Below are 14,506 nucleotides of genomic sequence, written 5' to 3' on the forward strand. Positions count from 1 at the left end.
TGACCAGAGAAGACCTTGAGGAAATTACCGTGAACAATTTCTTGAGTGTAATTCATGCTAGATTGCATCTCTTTTTTGTTACAATTTGTTTTGTCTAATTTGTTATTGAGAAAAATCAGAGAGAGTGAGTTGATCAATCTTGTAAAGATTTAATTTTGATCAAACTCATGATAAGCATCAAGAACCAAGACCCATTTTATGCAGAAACTTGAGAGAACCTTTGTGTGTGTTCTTCACTTACCAATATCTTTTGATATCTTATGAATTATTTTGTGTGTGTGTGTGAGAGAGAGAGAGATTCCTTTGAAACTATTCATCATTTTCACCTTAGTCCTAATCCAGTGTTGTGGACCATTATCTCTAAAGAATGAGTGTATGAGGGAGACTAGTGGTACATTAGGGTATTTAACATTTTTGTGTGAAGTTTGTTATTTGTAATAGGTGCAGGAATCACTTCTTGAATGCAATTTGGATGTTGTATTATCTATAGAGAAAAAAAGTTTCACTATACTCCATGGAAGACTTTGGCAAAGTCAAATACCGATGGTTCGTAAAACAGAGTTGGGAGTTATCCAACTTTGGTGAAGTCGTGTAAAGACTGTTCGTATACGAAATTGGGAGTTGTCCAATTGAACGGTTGGCTAATTTAATCGCTCAGACAAGAATTCAGTGGGATAAAGGTGGATTACCACATATGAAGACTTGGATTAGGTTATTGTGGATAGCATAGTTATTGGATCAAGATCATTGAGGATCTTGTTTTTTGTTAGCGGTTTCATATATGCATCAACAGAGGAATTATCGTGAGATATTTCATGATAATCAAAATGCTTGTATCAAACTTATGAAATAGTGGAAGATCATGATTATTTTTTGATGGTTTCAACACCATTGAATTGTGGTGTAGGCATAGCGAGGACGAAAATGGTCCACTATATATCTATGAGTGTCTTTCTTTCTTCTCTTCTCTCCTTTAATTTTTTGTATTCATTACTATAACTATTGTATGATTGTATCATTTATATGTCATTTAGGTTAGATCTTGCTTATAATGTTTTAATGTGTAAGCTTATGTCTATGATGCATCAAACCTATTGGATCATCACAAATCCAATTATGTTTTGAATGAATTTTTATATAAAGTTTTTAAATCGTTTTGTTTGAAGTGATTTTGGTTATCTTGTAATTGATTTGCATTAGAAAGAATCATGTCTTTAGTAATATCTCGTAGTATTCCCATTAAATTAAATCATTGAGAAGCTTTTAAGCTCTCTTCATATTGTAAGTTGCTTCTGCGTATTTTAAAATCTCTAATTTTATTTTATGAAACCTAAAATATTTTTAAAATTATCTAATTGAAATAGGCCTATTCAACTCCCTTCAAGATTTTTGTATCCATTTTTTCAGGGAGATTGAATCAAGTATGAAGTTGATGTATATTTATAGAAATGATGTGAATATAATATGGTTAATGAAATTGAAAATTCGAAGAATAAATTTATAATTGTGTTACTTATTTATTCCATTTCATCGGATACATTCCAATTTAATTTAAGTGGAATAAAAATTTAGCTAAAATAATAATATTAGATGAAATGAGTTTCTATCGCATTCCATTCCGTGTAAAAGTAAGAGTTTAACCCAACAAAAAATCTTAGAAAAGTCATGAAAAAAAAAACAAAGGAGTGGTGTTAATAGCTGCTACGTTGCCTATAGTACAATTTCCACACCTGCAACGCACGTGATTGAAAAGTGCGGTTCTTTCGATATGCACACGTCAAGTAGTACCCATAAGGCCATAACATACGGAGCATGCTGCAATTGCAATTTGAGTTTCAGTTTCAATTCTGCATTACAATTCCAACTCTCACAATGTTTCTTCTCAAGGTATTCGTTTTTTTCTTCTTTCTATTTTTCATTTACTGTAACCCAATTTCTTTGATCTTTAGCTGTTTCTGTTTCATCAGACATGGAGACAATCTGCTTTTGGTGTTTACGGTTACCTCAATTTCACCAAACCTGCTTTTCTGTAAGTTTCTTTTTCTTTTCAAATAACTAACTAGTTCATATAACATATATATGTAAGTATAATGTCTGTCATGATAATTCATAATTATGAATATTAGGTTCAAAATCCTTGAATTTCTTATATCAGGCGTAATATTAATTCATTTTATTCTAAGGACAAAATATCAATTTAGAATTATTGGAGATATCACATTGGCTAGTGATATGACCTAAATAGTGATTGTCATCTTTGAGGAGGTGCGGCCAGGATACCGCATAGAGCCTAAAATTTGTCACAGTTAAACCGTGACTAAATAAGGACTTATAAAATAATTGTTGTAATTAAATAAAATCTTTATTTATTTGTTGTGTCATGGTTAAACTGTGATTAATTTACAGAGGACTTTGGAAAATTTTGTTAGAAAATAGGTATGATAATCCTGGATAACTTCGAAGAATCGTGTTCGTACACTTTCCGAACAAAGTATTTCGACCCTATTCTTGCCTGGGTTCACGAAATCTTTGTGGGGATAATTCTCGAAGAGCAATCTGTTTCTGACAATAGAAAACAGATCAGGAAAGTAGAGAGGAAGTATTATTTTTCGTATCCGAAATGACACACCTGTTCGGAAAAATCGGTTATGTCGGTTGGGAAAGGGTACAACTATTCAATTAAATTTCTAACCACAGCCAGGGGCTCTGCCCCTTGGACCCCGATGGGGCGCTGCCCCGCACCCCGCCAGGGGCTCCGCCCCTTGGAACCCCGTTTCTATTATTCGTATTCAATTGCACGTTTGGCTCTACGAGCGTGCACTCCGCACTACCCTAACTCGTTTCAAACTTAACGCATGATTGCATCGGCCTATAGTAAATCACATTACTGCCAAAATACATTGATGATACTAAAATCACCAACAATTTTGAGTCGGTCCTGGCCAGAGGTTCTCCAACCGTAAATTAAGTAGGGGCCATCACAATGTTTAGTGATATGGCTAAATTGGTAGCTTATGTTAACTTCTCTTAACTTTTACAGTGAGCATTCTAAGAATTTCAAACCAGAAGAAATGGAAACACAAATACCAGGGAAGAATTGCATAGTTACAGGAGCAAACTCTGGAATTGGTTATGCAACAGCCGAGGGTCTTGCGCAGCGGTTTTGATCTTTCATCTGATGTTTGTTTCTGGACTTTTGTTTTTTTCATAACGGAAGTTATATGCCAATATATGTTTATTGATTTTTGCCAGTGGTGCAAACGTCTATCTTGTATGTCGTAATAAGGAGAGAGGAGAGGCTGCTCTTTCTCAAATTCAGACTAAAACTGGCAATCAAAATGTACATTTGGAGGTATGTCCTTTTTTGTTTTTCTCCTATTGTGTATTGAGCATAAGCTTTATGACACTTCTCACAATTGAGTTGATTTGGAAATAGTAAATGTTATTCTGATTGTTCATGACTTGCCAATTTTTCTTGTAGATTTGTGATTTGTCATCTGTCTCGGATATCAAGTCATTTGCTTCCAGGTTTTCCAAAAAGAATGTGCCACTACATGTGTTGGTAAATTCTCAATCATATTGCTATATTGGTGAGATAATATAATACCTCAATGCATAGTTGAATTTGCTGGTAATTTCACCTATGAGGCACAGACACCAGACACTGACACGTTGATACCGGTAATAGTTTAAAAAAATGAATAAATTAAACATAATTATAAGTGCTGGTGTCCGACAGCGACTCGGACACTGTCAAACTTTTTATCAAAGGTGTCGATGGTACAAAGAATTTCACGAAAAAAATAATTTAGGGGATATCTATAGAATGCTAGAGGATACGGTTTTATTTCAATAAATTACAACTTATATATCTTTTTTGTGATGCATAAGTTTAACTTCTCATATGATAATTTTAGCCAATTTATTCTTTTGAATTAAATCTAATATAGAACAATTTTTTGCATCAAGGTTAACAATGCTGGTGTGCTTGAGCAAAATCGAGTGACCACATCAGAGGGGTGAGTCTTTTTTGTTGTTGTTGAATGTGGAAACAATTCTTCAATTCTTCCGCCAACTCTAACTGTATTATTGGTCATTGATCTGCTGTCTTTTTCAAATTCATCTACACTAGAACGCTGTAGCTGCTATTCGACAGCACTTTATACTTAAACTGTTTATCACAAAACAAGATTGGTTGTTCAAATATTGCTATGCTATATCCACTGTTTCACAAAAACTGCTTTTAATTTTACTTTTTCCATTCCAGGTTTGAGTTGAGCTTTGCTATCAATGTATTAGGAACTTACGCAATGACTGAATTGATGGTACCACTGTTAGAGAAAGCTTCCCCTGATGCACGGGTCATTACGGTTTCGTCTGGTGGAATGTATAGTACTCCATTGACCAAAGATCTACAGGTAGGTAACCAATTGTGTTATGAACATTTCAGAATACTCAATCATTTATAGGATTGCAGTATAATTTATTCTGGTTTTTTTTACCAGTACTCCGAAAGCAACTTTAATGGGACGGAACAGTATGCTCGAAATAAGCGCGTTCAGGTCAGTCAATTAGTTTTTCTTTTGAAGCTTGGTTTCCTGTCTTGCGACCGACTAATCCAAGAGAACCAATCCCTCCACCCACTAGCAGGATTCGAACCTTAGACCTTGAGAAAAACACACTCTCAGTGGTTACTCAATAGTTGTTACAACTCAATAGTTGATACACTTTTTTCTCTCATATTGTTTAACTAAACAATCGCATTAACCAAAATGGTGACAAAGACGTTTTATCTTAGCAATACCGATAATCAACGCCATTATAGTGACAAATGTTGTCAACATACACAGACGAGTAAATACATCCTGTTTATGCAAGCTTTATGATAATTTGAAATGGCAGGTTGCGCTAACAGAAAATTGGGGCGAGACATATAAGAACAAAGGGATAGGATTTTACTCGATGCATCCAGGTTGGGCTGACACTCCTGGTGTGGCAAAAAGCTTACCAAGCTTCTCAAAATCGTAAGTAATGCTTGTGTTCTTACATCATCCAAGAAAATCTATTCATTATAATTACTATAAAGTTTCCGAGATTAAAACCATTCATGGACTGAAAGCATCTAATGATCGAATTGATTGGTATTCGATTCTAGGAATTGAACTCGAATTCTTTTCTTAGACGAGAATCATGTTACGATTTACCAACTCTTCCTGGACGATGTCAATAGTCTTGAATCCTAAAATGGTTATATACTGACTGAATTAATTACAGGCTTGCGGGGAAGCTTAGAACAAGCGAAGAAGGAGCAGACACAGTTATCTGGTTGGCGTTACAACCAAAGGAGAAGTTGGTATCAGGTGGATTTTATTTTGATAGAGCTGAAGCTCCTAAGCATCTTTCATTTAATGCTACAAATGGTTCTCATGCTGCGATCAACTCTGTCATCGATAGTCTTCGATCCTTAGCATCTCTTTCTTGATAGGTATTATACTATACTTGTATCCTAATTCATTGTTTGGATACAAAAATGAAGAATTGTTAAAATGATGGAAATTTATGGAGTATTTCATCTAAGTTAAATTTAATCATTTTGAAATGACACCAAAAATCAAAGAATTTGAAATTCCTCTCATGTTCCATAGAATGTGTTTGTTATTATTATTTCTTCAAATTTTACAAATTGGTCCTCATATTTTCCAAAATTATAAAATTGACCCCAAAATTTTTTTAAAAATTGCAAATTGGTCCTTGATAATTTTTAAAATTTACATTTTGGTCCTTCAAATTTTTAAAAATTCAAATTTGGTCCCTACTTTTCAATTTTTTAATTTGGTCCAAAAAATTTATATTTTATAAAAAATGAACCAAAAAATCTAACAATGAATTACCTTAATACTTCATCCAAACAAAATAATTTAAAATGAATGGATTTCAATTGAATCATTTGAATTGCTTTGAATTTTAAATTCCCTTAAAATTTCCAATTACCTCATCCAAACACACTCTAAAGGTCGGGGGATTTTGTAGTTCAGTTTGGAGTAGTTTTAGAATATAAAGTGTTTGATTCAAAGATTAAAATAGCACTGGTTATGTGTGTTTGTAGTTTTTTAATCTGGTTCGCTGTTTCAGATGTTTGTATGAGTGTCACACGGGTGCCAAATAATAGTAATTCAATATCTTTATGTTTACAACAATGTTGATAAGTCATTTGATGTGTAATTTAATTGCATTTGAGTTATTATAGAATCAATTTTGTACAATGGCAGACTTTTAGGTTGTTTGCTATCATTTTAGATGAGTTATTATGCAATTAGTTATGTTTATTCTATGCTTGTGAGTATTTTTAAACTAAACAAAAATGTTTACATTCTAATTAGCTACGATTTTAAAAACGTTTGAAAGAGAGTGTCATAGTCTACACCAAAAATAGAACTCATTGTCTAAACCAAACTAAATCAATTAAACTTGATCTCTATTAATTCAAATTTGAAAGTATCAATTTCACAACTTTTGGAGTTTGAAATTTGAAAGCACTATAATACTACAAACTCAATCTTTCTTTCTCCATTCCCTTACATTTGAGATAAAAAAGAAAACAACTTCTCTCAAGAACACGGACAAATCTCTTTGAAATTCAATTCCAACAATTTTTTGATTTTTTTTTTAAATATCTACTCGTGTTCATTCAAATCAAGCACATACATCAACTTCTACTTTTTTTTTTCATTCAAGACAAGCAACTTCATCTCTCACATTGGTAAATTTTTCATTCTTATAATTTTTTTTCCACTTTTGATGCATGCAATTTAATTCCTTAAATAATTCTAGTTTAACTTCATTAAAATAAATCCAATATAAACTACTCTACATTAAGTTATATCTTTCAATTGAATTTTCTTTTGCATTTGAGTTGCAGGATGTGTGATGGAGTTTCTCACTGATGCAAAAGAATTCATATTTCAAAATACGTATTCACCCCTTTGAAAATTTGAATTCTAAAATCCAAACTCGAATATGGATAACAAATTCGAATGTTATCCTTGTTATTCTCTTTGTCATTTTGTTTGTTATTTCTATTTTCTAATGATATGTCTTGTCTTGTGTGATTGTAAAAAAAATAGTTGACGAAGAACCAAGCTACAAACATGGTCGACTGTCTTAACATGCTTCAGTGCATAGGAAGAGAGCCAAATCATTATAAGTTACTAGAGAATTATCTCAGGTTGTTGAGGGATGGTCTTTTCGTGGTCATGTATCTCTAACTCATGAGAAAGCATCTGATGTTCCTGTTCATACTCACGATGTTGTTATACATAGTATGCATGATCCATATCATGTAGTCAAATTTTATGCTGCCGCACCGAGTGGTTTTCATGGAGGTCCAGATGACCTAACACTGCTTCCTATTTAGCATACCATACTACTAGACACGTGTCTATTTAGCATACCATACTACTGGACACGTGTGAGAAGGATATGCAACATATAAGTTTAATTACTTTTAAACATTTGTTTTATACAAATTATATTGTATGACGTTGATGTACTTATTTTTGCAGTACCATGAATATTGAATTGTATAAACCATGCTAGGAAGATAACAAAGTTGCCCTAGCTAGATGAACTTTGATTTCAAGAAGTATGAGAGTTATCTCGAATGAAACACTTTTGTAGGACATGATATGGTTATATTGACAATGGTTTTTTGTCTGCATTTGTTGAGACAAGCAAGGACATCATCATTTCATTTTCTCATTTGTGAGATGAGTACCGTCCTTAAGGACGTATCGTGTCTTCTCCATCTTTCGATCATAAGAAGATTGTTGGATTACTCTATTATTCATATATCTGAGTCACTCGACCTAATGGTGATAGTTAAAAGTTGATCTGGGTGAGAACTATGAGTCACTCGACCTAATGGTGATAGTTAAAAGTTGATCTGGGTGAGAACTAAAAAGAGATGGAAGATCTATAGAATGTCATGCCGGATTTTTTTTTCCTAAAGGAAAAATATATTGACAACTTGAATGAAACTTTAAATGACGCAAGTGATGATGCATAAGTTATATATCAAATACAATGTGAATTGAAGACATACTTCCCAATTTTGGTTGGCACATGCATATTGGTGGACAAAAGTGTGACAAGTGTCGAAGTTGTCTACGTTAAACACTTCACGAACTTTGAGTGAATTCAAGAATTCAATTGAGGCAACTTGTTTGATTTACATGTACTCCAAATTAGTTGAAGATAGTAAATGGAAGACGAGACATATGTCTGAATGCAACTGTCTATTTCAGGAAATAGATTTACATGTCATTTATTAATTTCTTATTAGTTGTTTTACACCCTTACAGATATTTCACTACTCTAAATATTTGCCGAGTATGTGCTTGATTAACCCACTCTGAGAAAATTCAGCGATTGAGAGAGGCACTCATTGTTGCTATTAAAAAAGATGACACAGTTACATAACAGTTTCAGAAAGGCACTATGAAAGAGTCATTTTACATGCAATATTATCAAACTCCCTCTATATAGGATTTGCATAATTCAAACAATACATATAAAAGAGTTTTTACATTTCACTATGACACTTTAAAAAATTTAAAAAAAAAACAAACCGGCAGGAACATATCCCTTACAAATATTATTGATTTTAGTAAAGATAGTAAAAAAAATTCATCACACATTTTAAGTTATATATATTATGTACATATTAACTACATATCATATCATGCCTATTGATATCATTTAATAGACTAAGCTAATAAACAACACATAAGAATCAATCATGTCAACAAAATAGCTTTCTTTAACCAGTACTGCTGAAACCTTTGCCTTGAGTACTCCTTGTAATCAAAATCAATTGTATTCACATAACTCTGCAACACACAAAACAACACAATATTTTGGCTTTGTCAGACAGAAGTAAGGTGTTCGCATTGTATGTTTTTATATTAAAAGTACTAATGTGTCTGTGTTGTGTCAGGTGTCTATGTTGTGCCGGGTGTCTGTGTTGGAGTCCATGCTTTATAGTTTTAGATGTGTTTGTGTCCCTATTGTATCTGGTGATTGTGTCCCTATTGTGTCCAGTGTCTGCGTTGGAGTCCATGCTTTATAGTTTTAGTTTTAGATGTGTCTGTGTCGTGTCTGTGTTGAAGTCCATGCTTTATGATGTGTCTGTGTCCTGTTTGTGTCATGTTTGTGCTTTATGACGTGTTTGTGTCATGTTTGTGTCCGGTGTCTGTGTTGGTATCCATGCTTTATAGTTATAGATGTGTCCGTGTTCCTATTGTGTCTGGAGTTTGTGATGGAACCCATGCTTTTATAATTTTAGAGCAACCATAAAAATTAAGAAAAATCACTTACTGAAATAAGTCCCCATAAGCCCCAAAATAGATGGTTTGCAAGAGTGTACTTCTCTACAACATTCACTAACTGCTCCACTTCATCTTCACTTGGTTTTTCCCCTGTCAACGAGTTTAGTATAAGCAACTAAAAATAATCAGCTTATATATTATTTTTAGTGACATTAATGTCCATTTTACAACCGTCTCCGATATGAAGCACCGACACGTTGATACCAGTAATAATTTGAAAAAACAAATGAATAAATTGACAATAATCACAAGTGTCATTGTTGTGTCGGTGTCGGACACCGACAGCCTTTTTTCAGAGGTGTCGTTGATACAAAGTTCAATATCACATAAAATTAACCAAAATATACAAAAACAAAAGGTTTAGTCGTTTGAGAATGTAGAAATCAAATGTTCTATTCTATCAAAGTAAATTTGTTATGAAATGGACTAACCGTCAGAACTAAGGTATGTATAAATAAATCTTCGACGTTCCTCGAGATCTGGTGCACCATAAACGAATTGATGTCTCAGAAATATTTAGAGATTTCAAATTCTAATACAAAAATTTTTTAGAGCCTGTAAAATGTATCAGCAATTCCTTTACCAGGATATTTAGTATAGTCAAGAACATGAGGGGTGTCAGTATGGTAATCTGCCGCCATTTCACAGAAATGATTTGCAAAGTCATATGCAACAGGATTGTAACTCGAGTACTCATAGTCCTATATCATTACAGGAAGAAAAGTAAGTTTATAAAAATGATATGACGGATGAAAAATCGTAAGCAGAAGGAAAATGGTTGAAGACGTGTAAGTGCAACACGACACAAGGACTTTCTGCTAACCCTAAATTCTTAGTTAGTACTATTCTTGTCCAAGAACGCTTAACTGTGAAGTTGTGAAGTTCTGATCGAATTTGTTACATTACTAATGGTATGACCGCACAATTAAGCGAGATAACTTACAATTAAAGTAATTGATCTAGTTTCTTCATCCATCATGATGTTACCGTATTGCAGATCATTGTGACAAAAACCAATCTCTTGATATCCATCTGATAACAAATCCCTCAGCGAACTTAACTCAGCATCTAGATTGTCCAAGCCAAACAATTTGATATCCTTTTGGGAGCATAAACTTTTAGCATGATTAAGCCATTTCCTAGTAAAATATAAAAAGCATAAATAATTCTGTACAGTAAAGAATTTTTTTTGTTGAAGATTAGCATGATCTTTATTACTAATACCTCATTCTCTGCCAAATCTGAGCCTTTTTTGCACCAGGCATATGAAGATTGTGAAACTCCTTCATCTTAGATGCTATCAACGCAGATATTTCAGGGTCGCGGAGGTCGGCAGCTGAAAGTGTCTAAATATCCAAAAACAGGAAGAAAAAGAACATGTTATATACATGGTCATCTTATGTGGCACCGAATTTCAGATTGATAACATGTCTGGTGTCTGACACAAACACGACACTGACACATGTAATTACATTCAATTATTCTATTTTCTCAAATTATTATTAGTGTCGGCGTATTCGTGTCATGTTCAATGTCCAGTGTTTGTGTCTGCGTCAGCGCTTCATAGCACTCATCGGTTTGTCAAAATTCATAATCTTCAATTTTCCACAAGTTTGACTTTATGAAAAGGAACATGAACTTGGATTTTCTCATGTCACTTACAAGTTACAACTATCATGCTTTGATATAGAGACAAAAAATAAATTATAATATTTGTAGGACCTATTTTTTTTGTCTCTTTCTAATAATTTATATGAAATATCAACCTCTATGATGTCATACCAAGCTATGCTACATATACATCTATGCTTAAATATTTCCAAGATGCCCTTCAAAACTAAGCACTTTTTTTAAATTATTTTTCTTGATGACTTTTATTTCTAACAAATATCATCCATTCAATTTAATATCTCAAAGATGCTTCTTAAAATAATGTAAAGTGTCACTAAAAGAAAATGCTAATCTTCCATTCCTCCAAAGTTAAAGAGATAGAATATTATTAAGTATATGGAAGAACCAAAGAAAAGCTTTTTGGACTAAAATGATAAAGCAAAAGGGAAAAGAAAGATTTGAGTGACTTATAAATTACAAAAACCATTCCAAAGTAATCATTGCAGGAATTCATGATCATGATCAGATGGTAAGAGATCTCTTCCCTCTTAACCAGAGGTACTAGATTCGAATACCCCTTTGCTATTAGAACTAATAGATTATCATAAGAACACAAGCTTTTTGTTTTACTGCAACATATACCCTCTAATCAAAGGTAATCTCATTCGAGTAGATCGATAAATCTAAATGTTAACATCTCTTTTAACAAGATTTAAAATGATGCTAATGACATACCCGGGCATGAATGAACTCTTCAACCCGACCGGTAGTGAATCGGCTAAGAAGGCGCGGACCTTGTCCATTCTTCGACATACACTCAAAGGTTTGAATTTCATCATCCCTATCGAAGAAAACCTCGACACCTTCACCGTATAATCGAACCAAAACCCTTCGAAGATGACCGTCACTTTTCGTCGGCCAATTGACCTCAAAAACCTCATTTGTCATTGCACCCTTTAAGGGATTGACCTCCACAACACTCACATCATCAATTACATCCCCTAAATCCACAGCCACAGCTGCAAGAACTTTCATTATCTCTTCATGAGTTTCACATCCTTTCAACAATTCAAAGGTTTTCAAAGCCATCAATCACTTTCTGCATGTGGAATAAAAACAAGGGAAATTGATTTGTTATGATTTTACATGCAACAACATAAACAAAGTAAAATCAGAAAATCTTGATAACCCAATTGAGAAAATATCATCATAATTGATTATCTTATGATTTTCCTTAGTAAAGCTCAAATTTTTACATCAAAAAATTGATAGAATTTATATTCAAAAGGTTTAAAAAGAACCCTTTTGAAGAAAAATACAAAAAGTTTAAATTTTTATGTGAGATTAAGTGAAGGAAAAAAAGCTCACCTTTGAAGCAAATCAGAGATATGAAAGTTGAAGTCTTGGAGAGAAAAAACAAACAACTGCAATGAAGAATACATTAAAAATATGCATTAGAATGGCATCATCATAAAATAATTATTAAAAAAACTCATAATTAAGTAATGATTAATAAATAAATAAAATAGTAGATTTGAGATTTGAGAAGAGACCTAGTAAGAGATAGAGAGAGTCAATGCAAGAAGTATTGGGAGAGTATGGCAGAAAGAGATACCGACAGATATGGTCTTTATAATATTGTGAATGAATGAACAAGTCAAAGAAAAAGTAGAAAGCTGGCAAAGAAGCAATCTTTTTTGTCAAACAACACCAATAAAAAAAACCTATGAACCACGAATATTTGTATTATTATTATTATTATCTTAATAATCGTTTAATTATGTGCATTAATTATAATAAGTAGATGTAAATTTCTATCCATGGACCATATAATATATTTTTTTATATTTTATAAAACTATTTAAAAAATTATTTTTTTAAATAATTTAATTAGATAATATCGTCAACAAAAATAAACAATATAAAAAAATCAATTCATATAATTGAAATGGATATATTAATTGAATTAAATGAATGAAAATTGTATTGAAGTTTAATTTTTACGGCAACATTTATTTGTAAATACGTTATAGATATTTATAAATTTTAATAATATTTTTAGAAAAATAAAAAATAATATTACATTTATATTTAATCATTTTACACTATTTATATATTTGTATATATGTTTTTTAAAATAATATTATAACATATTTAAACGATGAGAATTAATGGAGTATTATTTTAAAATTGTTTTAGATTGATATTACATTAAAAAAATATTAACATTAATATTAATAATAATTAATATTATTATTATTATTATTAGGGTAATGCTAACAAGTGTCTCAGGGGTATTGGTTAAGAGATTAAAAAGGTAAGTTGAGCATTGCTTAATAATATAAAAAAATATGTTTTACCTAAAATATATGTATAAATGCATTGAAAATATAAATAATTAACTTTTTTAAAGAAGATCAGGTGTATTCAATGCATTGAATTAAAATATTTTCTTAATTTAGAATGTTTAACCAGTGCCCTTGGAGCACTCGTTAAGATGACCCTTATTATTATTATAATATAAATTTAATATAATATTAATATATATGGGAGAGGGATGTGAAACCGACTTGTTTCTTCTGAATCTGTCTTTAATTATCTGTATGTGCAAATTAAATTTTAATGTATGGTCATAATTATTATAAATTTAAACTATTTAAGCGTATAAACAAATATGTATCACCTAATTGTTTTAATAATAATAATACTAATAAATATTTTTTATTTTTACCTTTTAATTTATGTGTATGTTTAAATAAATTAAAATGGTGGTGGTTCCCACACCATGTGGTTTTGTATAATTTGTAGGGTGGAAGAATCTTGTGTGGGCTCTATTTTGGTAGAGATTCAATTTTGGAGTTGAAAATAGTTTTTCTAATTTCTGATGTGTCGAAACTTTATTAATAGAACCTATTTATTAGTAATTGATTATTATAATTATAATTTTGAGAATATAAATACTATAAATTTGATTCAAATTATTCTTTTTTGTTTCTTGACTTAATAAATAATTAAAGAAAAATAAAACCCTTCAAAATATTTTAATATTTTAAATTATTTAAAGATTGACTGCTAATTTTTCGACTCAGGTGTTTAAATAAAATGATAAATTTTATATTGATAGTATTTTTTTTTAATATATACTTAATAAGTGAAATGGTTATTTATATATTTTGTTGACTACATTAAATATTAATTATTTTACATTAATTTGATAATATAAGAATTTACAATGCATAAGAATTAAATATCAATGCTTGTGAATCCAAATTCAATAGTACCTATATACAAACTAATTTAAATTAGTTTAAGGTGAAGAAAACTGATTTAGGGTAAACTAATTTTATAAAATTGATTATGATTTGAAAGTAAAGTGATTTTATATTTGAATAAATTTATGCAAATGTTAGAACATCAAATTTCACTATAAAAATCTCATTTAGATTCAAAAACTACAAAATTTAAATTTACTTAAAATCAATTTTCAAAAGTATAATCAATTATACTCG

The 14,506-nt window shown here is 31.3% G+C and overlaps 2 protein-coding genes across 2 annotated transcripts; one reads left to right on the forward strand and one right to left on the reverse strand.

Annotated features, from left to right (window-relative positions):
- The first annotated feature begins 1,742 nt into the window (after positions 1-1,742).
- LOC131623006 (uncharacterized) lies at positions 1,743-5,591 on the forward strand. Its single transcript, XM_058894006.1, has 10 exons — positions 1,743-1,887; positions 1,968-2,029; positions 3,041-3,160; positions 3,253-3,352; positions 3,482-3,562; positions 3,970-4,019; positions 4,268-4,418; positions 4,506-4,562; positions 4,903-5,024; positions 5,275-5,591. Exons 1-10 carry the CDS (start codon positions 1,813-1,815, stop codon positions 5,480-5,482), a joined length of 1,026 nt encoding a protein of 341 aa, XP_058749989.1. The 5' UTR covers positions 1,743-1,812; the 3' UTR covers positions 5,483-5,591.
- Positions 5,592-8,568: 2,977 nt separating this feature from the next.
- Positions 8,569-12,658, reverse strand: LOC131623052 (probable choline kinase 2). The gene is made up of 9 exons (XM_058894078.1): positions 12,551-12,658; positions 12,366-12,421; positions 11,733-12,096; positions 10,611-10,732; positions 10,330-10,525; positions 9,970-10,087; positions 9,818-9,865; positions 9,376-9,476; positions 8,569-8,888 (listed from the first exon to the last, which is right to left on the reverse strand). Exons 3-9 carry the CDS (start codon positions 12,084-12,086, stop codon positions 8,796-8,798), a joined length of 1,032 nt encoding a protein of 343 aa, XP_058750061.1. The 5' UTR covers positions 12,087-12,096; positions 12,366-12,421; positions 12,551-12,658; the 3' UTR covers positions 8,569-8,795.
- Positions 12,659-14,506: the final 1,848 nt, after the last annotated feature.

The sequence above is a fragment of the Vicia villosa genome, unplaced genomic scaffold, assembly GCF_029867415.1.
Source record: "Vicia villosa cultivar HV-30 ecotype Madison, WI unplaced genomic scaffold, Vvil1.0 ctg.000048F_1_1, whole genome shotgun sequence".
Classification (NCBI taxonomy): domain Eukaryota; kingdom Viridiplantae; phylum Streptophyta; class Magnoliopsida; order Fabales; family Fabaceae; genus Vicia; species Vicia villosa.

What these genes read in the sequence shown, in the direction of transcription:
- LOC131623052 (XM_058894078.1), bottom strand. Translation starts at nt 12,086, where the DNA reads ATGGCTTTGAAAACCTTTGAATTGTTGAAAGGATGTGAAACTCATGAA. An exon ending in CAGATTTGGCAGAGAATGAG is followed by an intron (nt 10,526 to 10,610) that starts GTATTAGTAATA and finishes ATATTTTACTAG; the next exon opens with GAAATGGCTTAATCATGCTA. An exon ending in GCTTATGGGGACTTATTTCA is followed by an intron (nt 8,889 to 9,375) that starts GTAAGTGATTTT and finishes TGTGTGTTGCAG; the next exon opens with AGTTATGTGAATACAATTGA.
- LOC131623006 (XM_058894006.1), top strand. Translation starts at nt 1,813, where the DNA reads ATGCTGCAATTGCAATTTGAGTTTCAGTTTCAATTCTGCATTACAATT. An exon ending in TCACAATGTTTCTTCTCAAG is followed by an intron (nt 1,888 to 1,967) that starts GTATTCGTTTTT and finishes CTGTTTCATCAG; the next exon opens with ACATGGAGACAATCTGCTTT. An exon ending in CTCGAAATAAGCGCGTTCAG is followed by an intron (nt 4,563 to 4,902) that starts GTCAGTCAATTA and finishes TTGAAATGGCAG; the next exon opens with GTTGCGCTAACAGAAAATTG.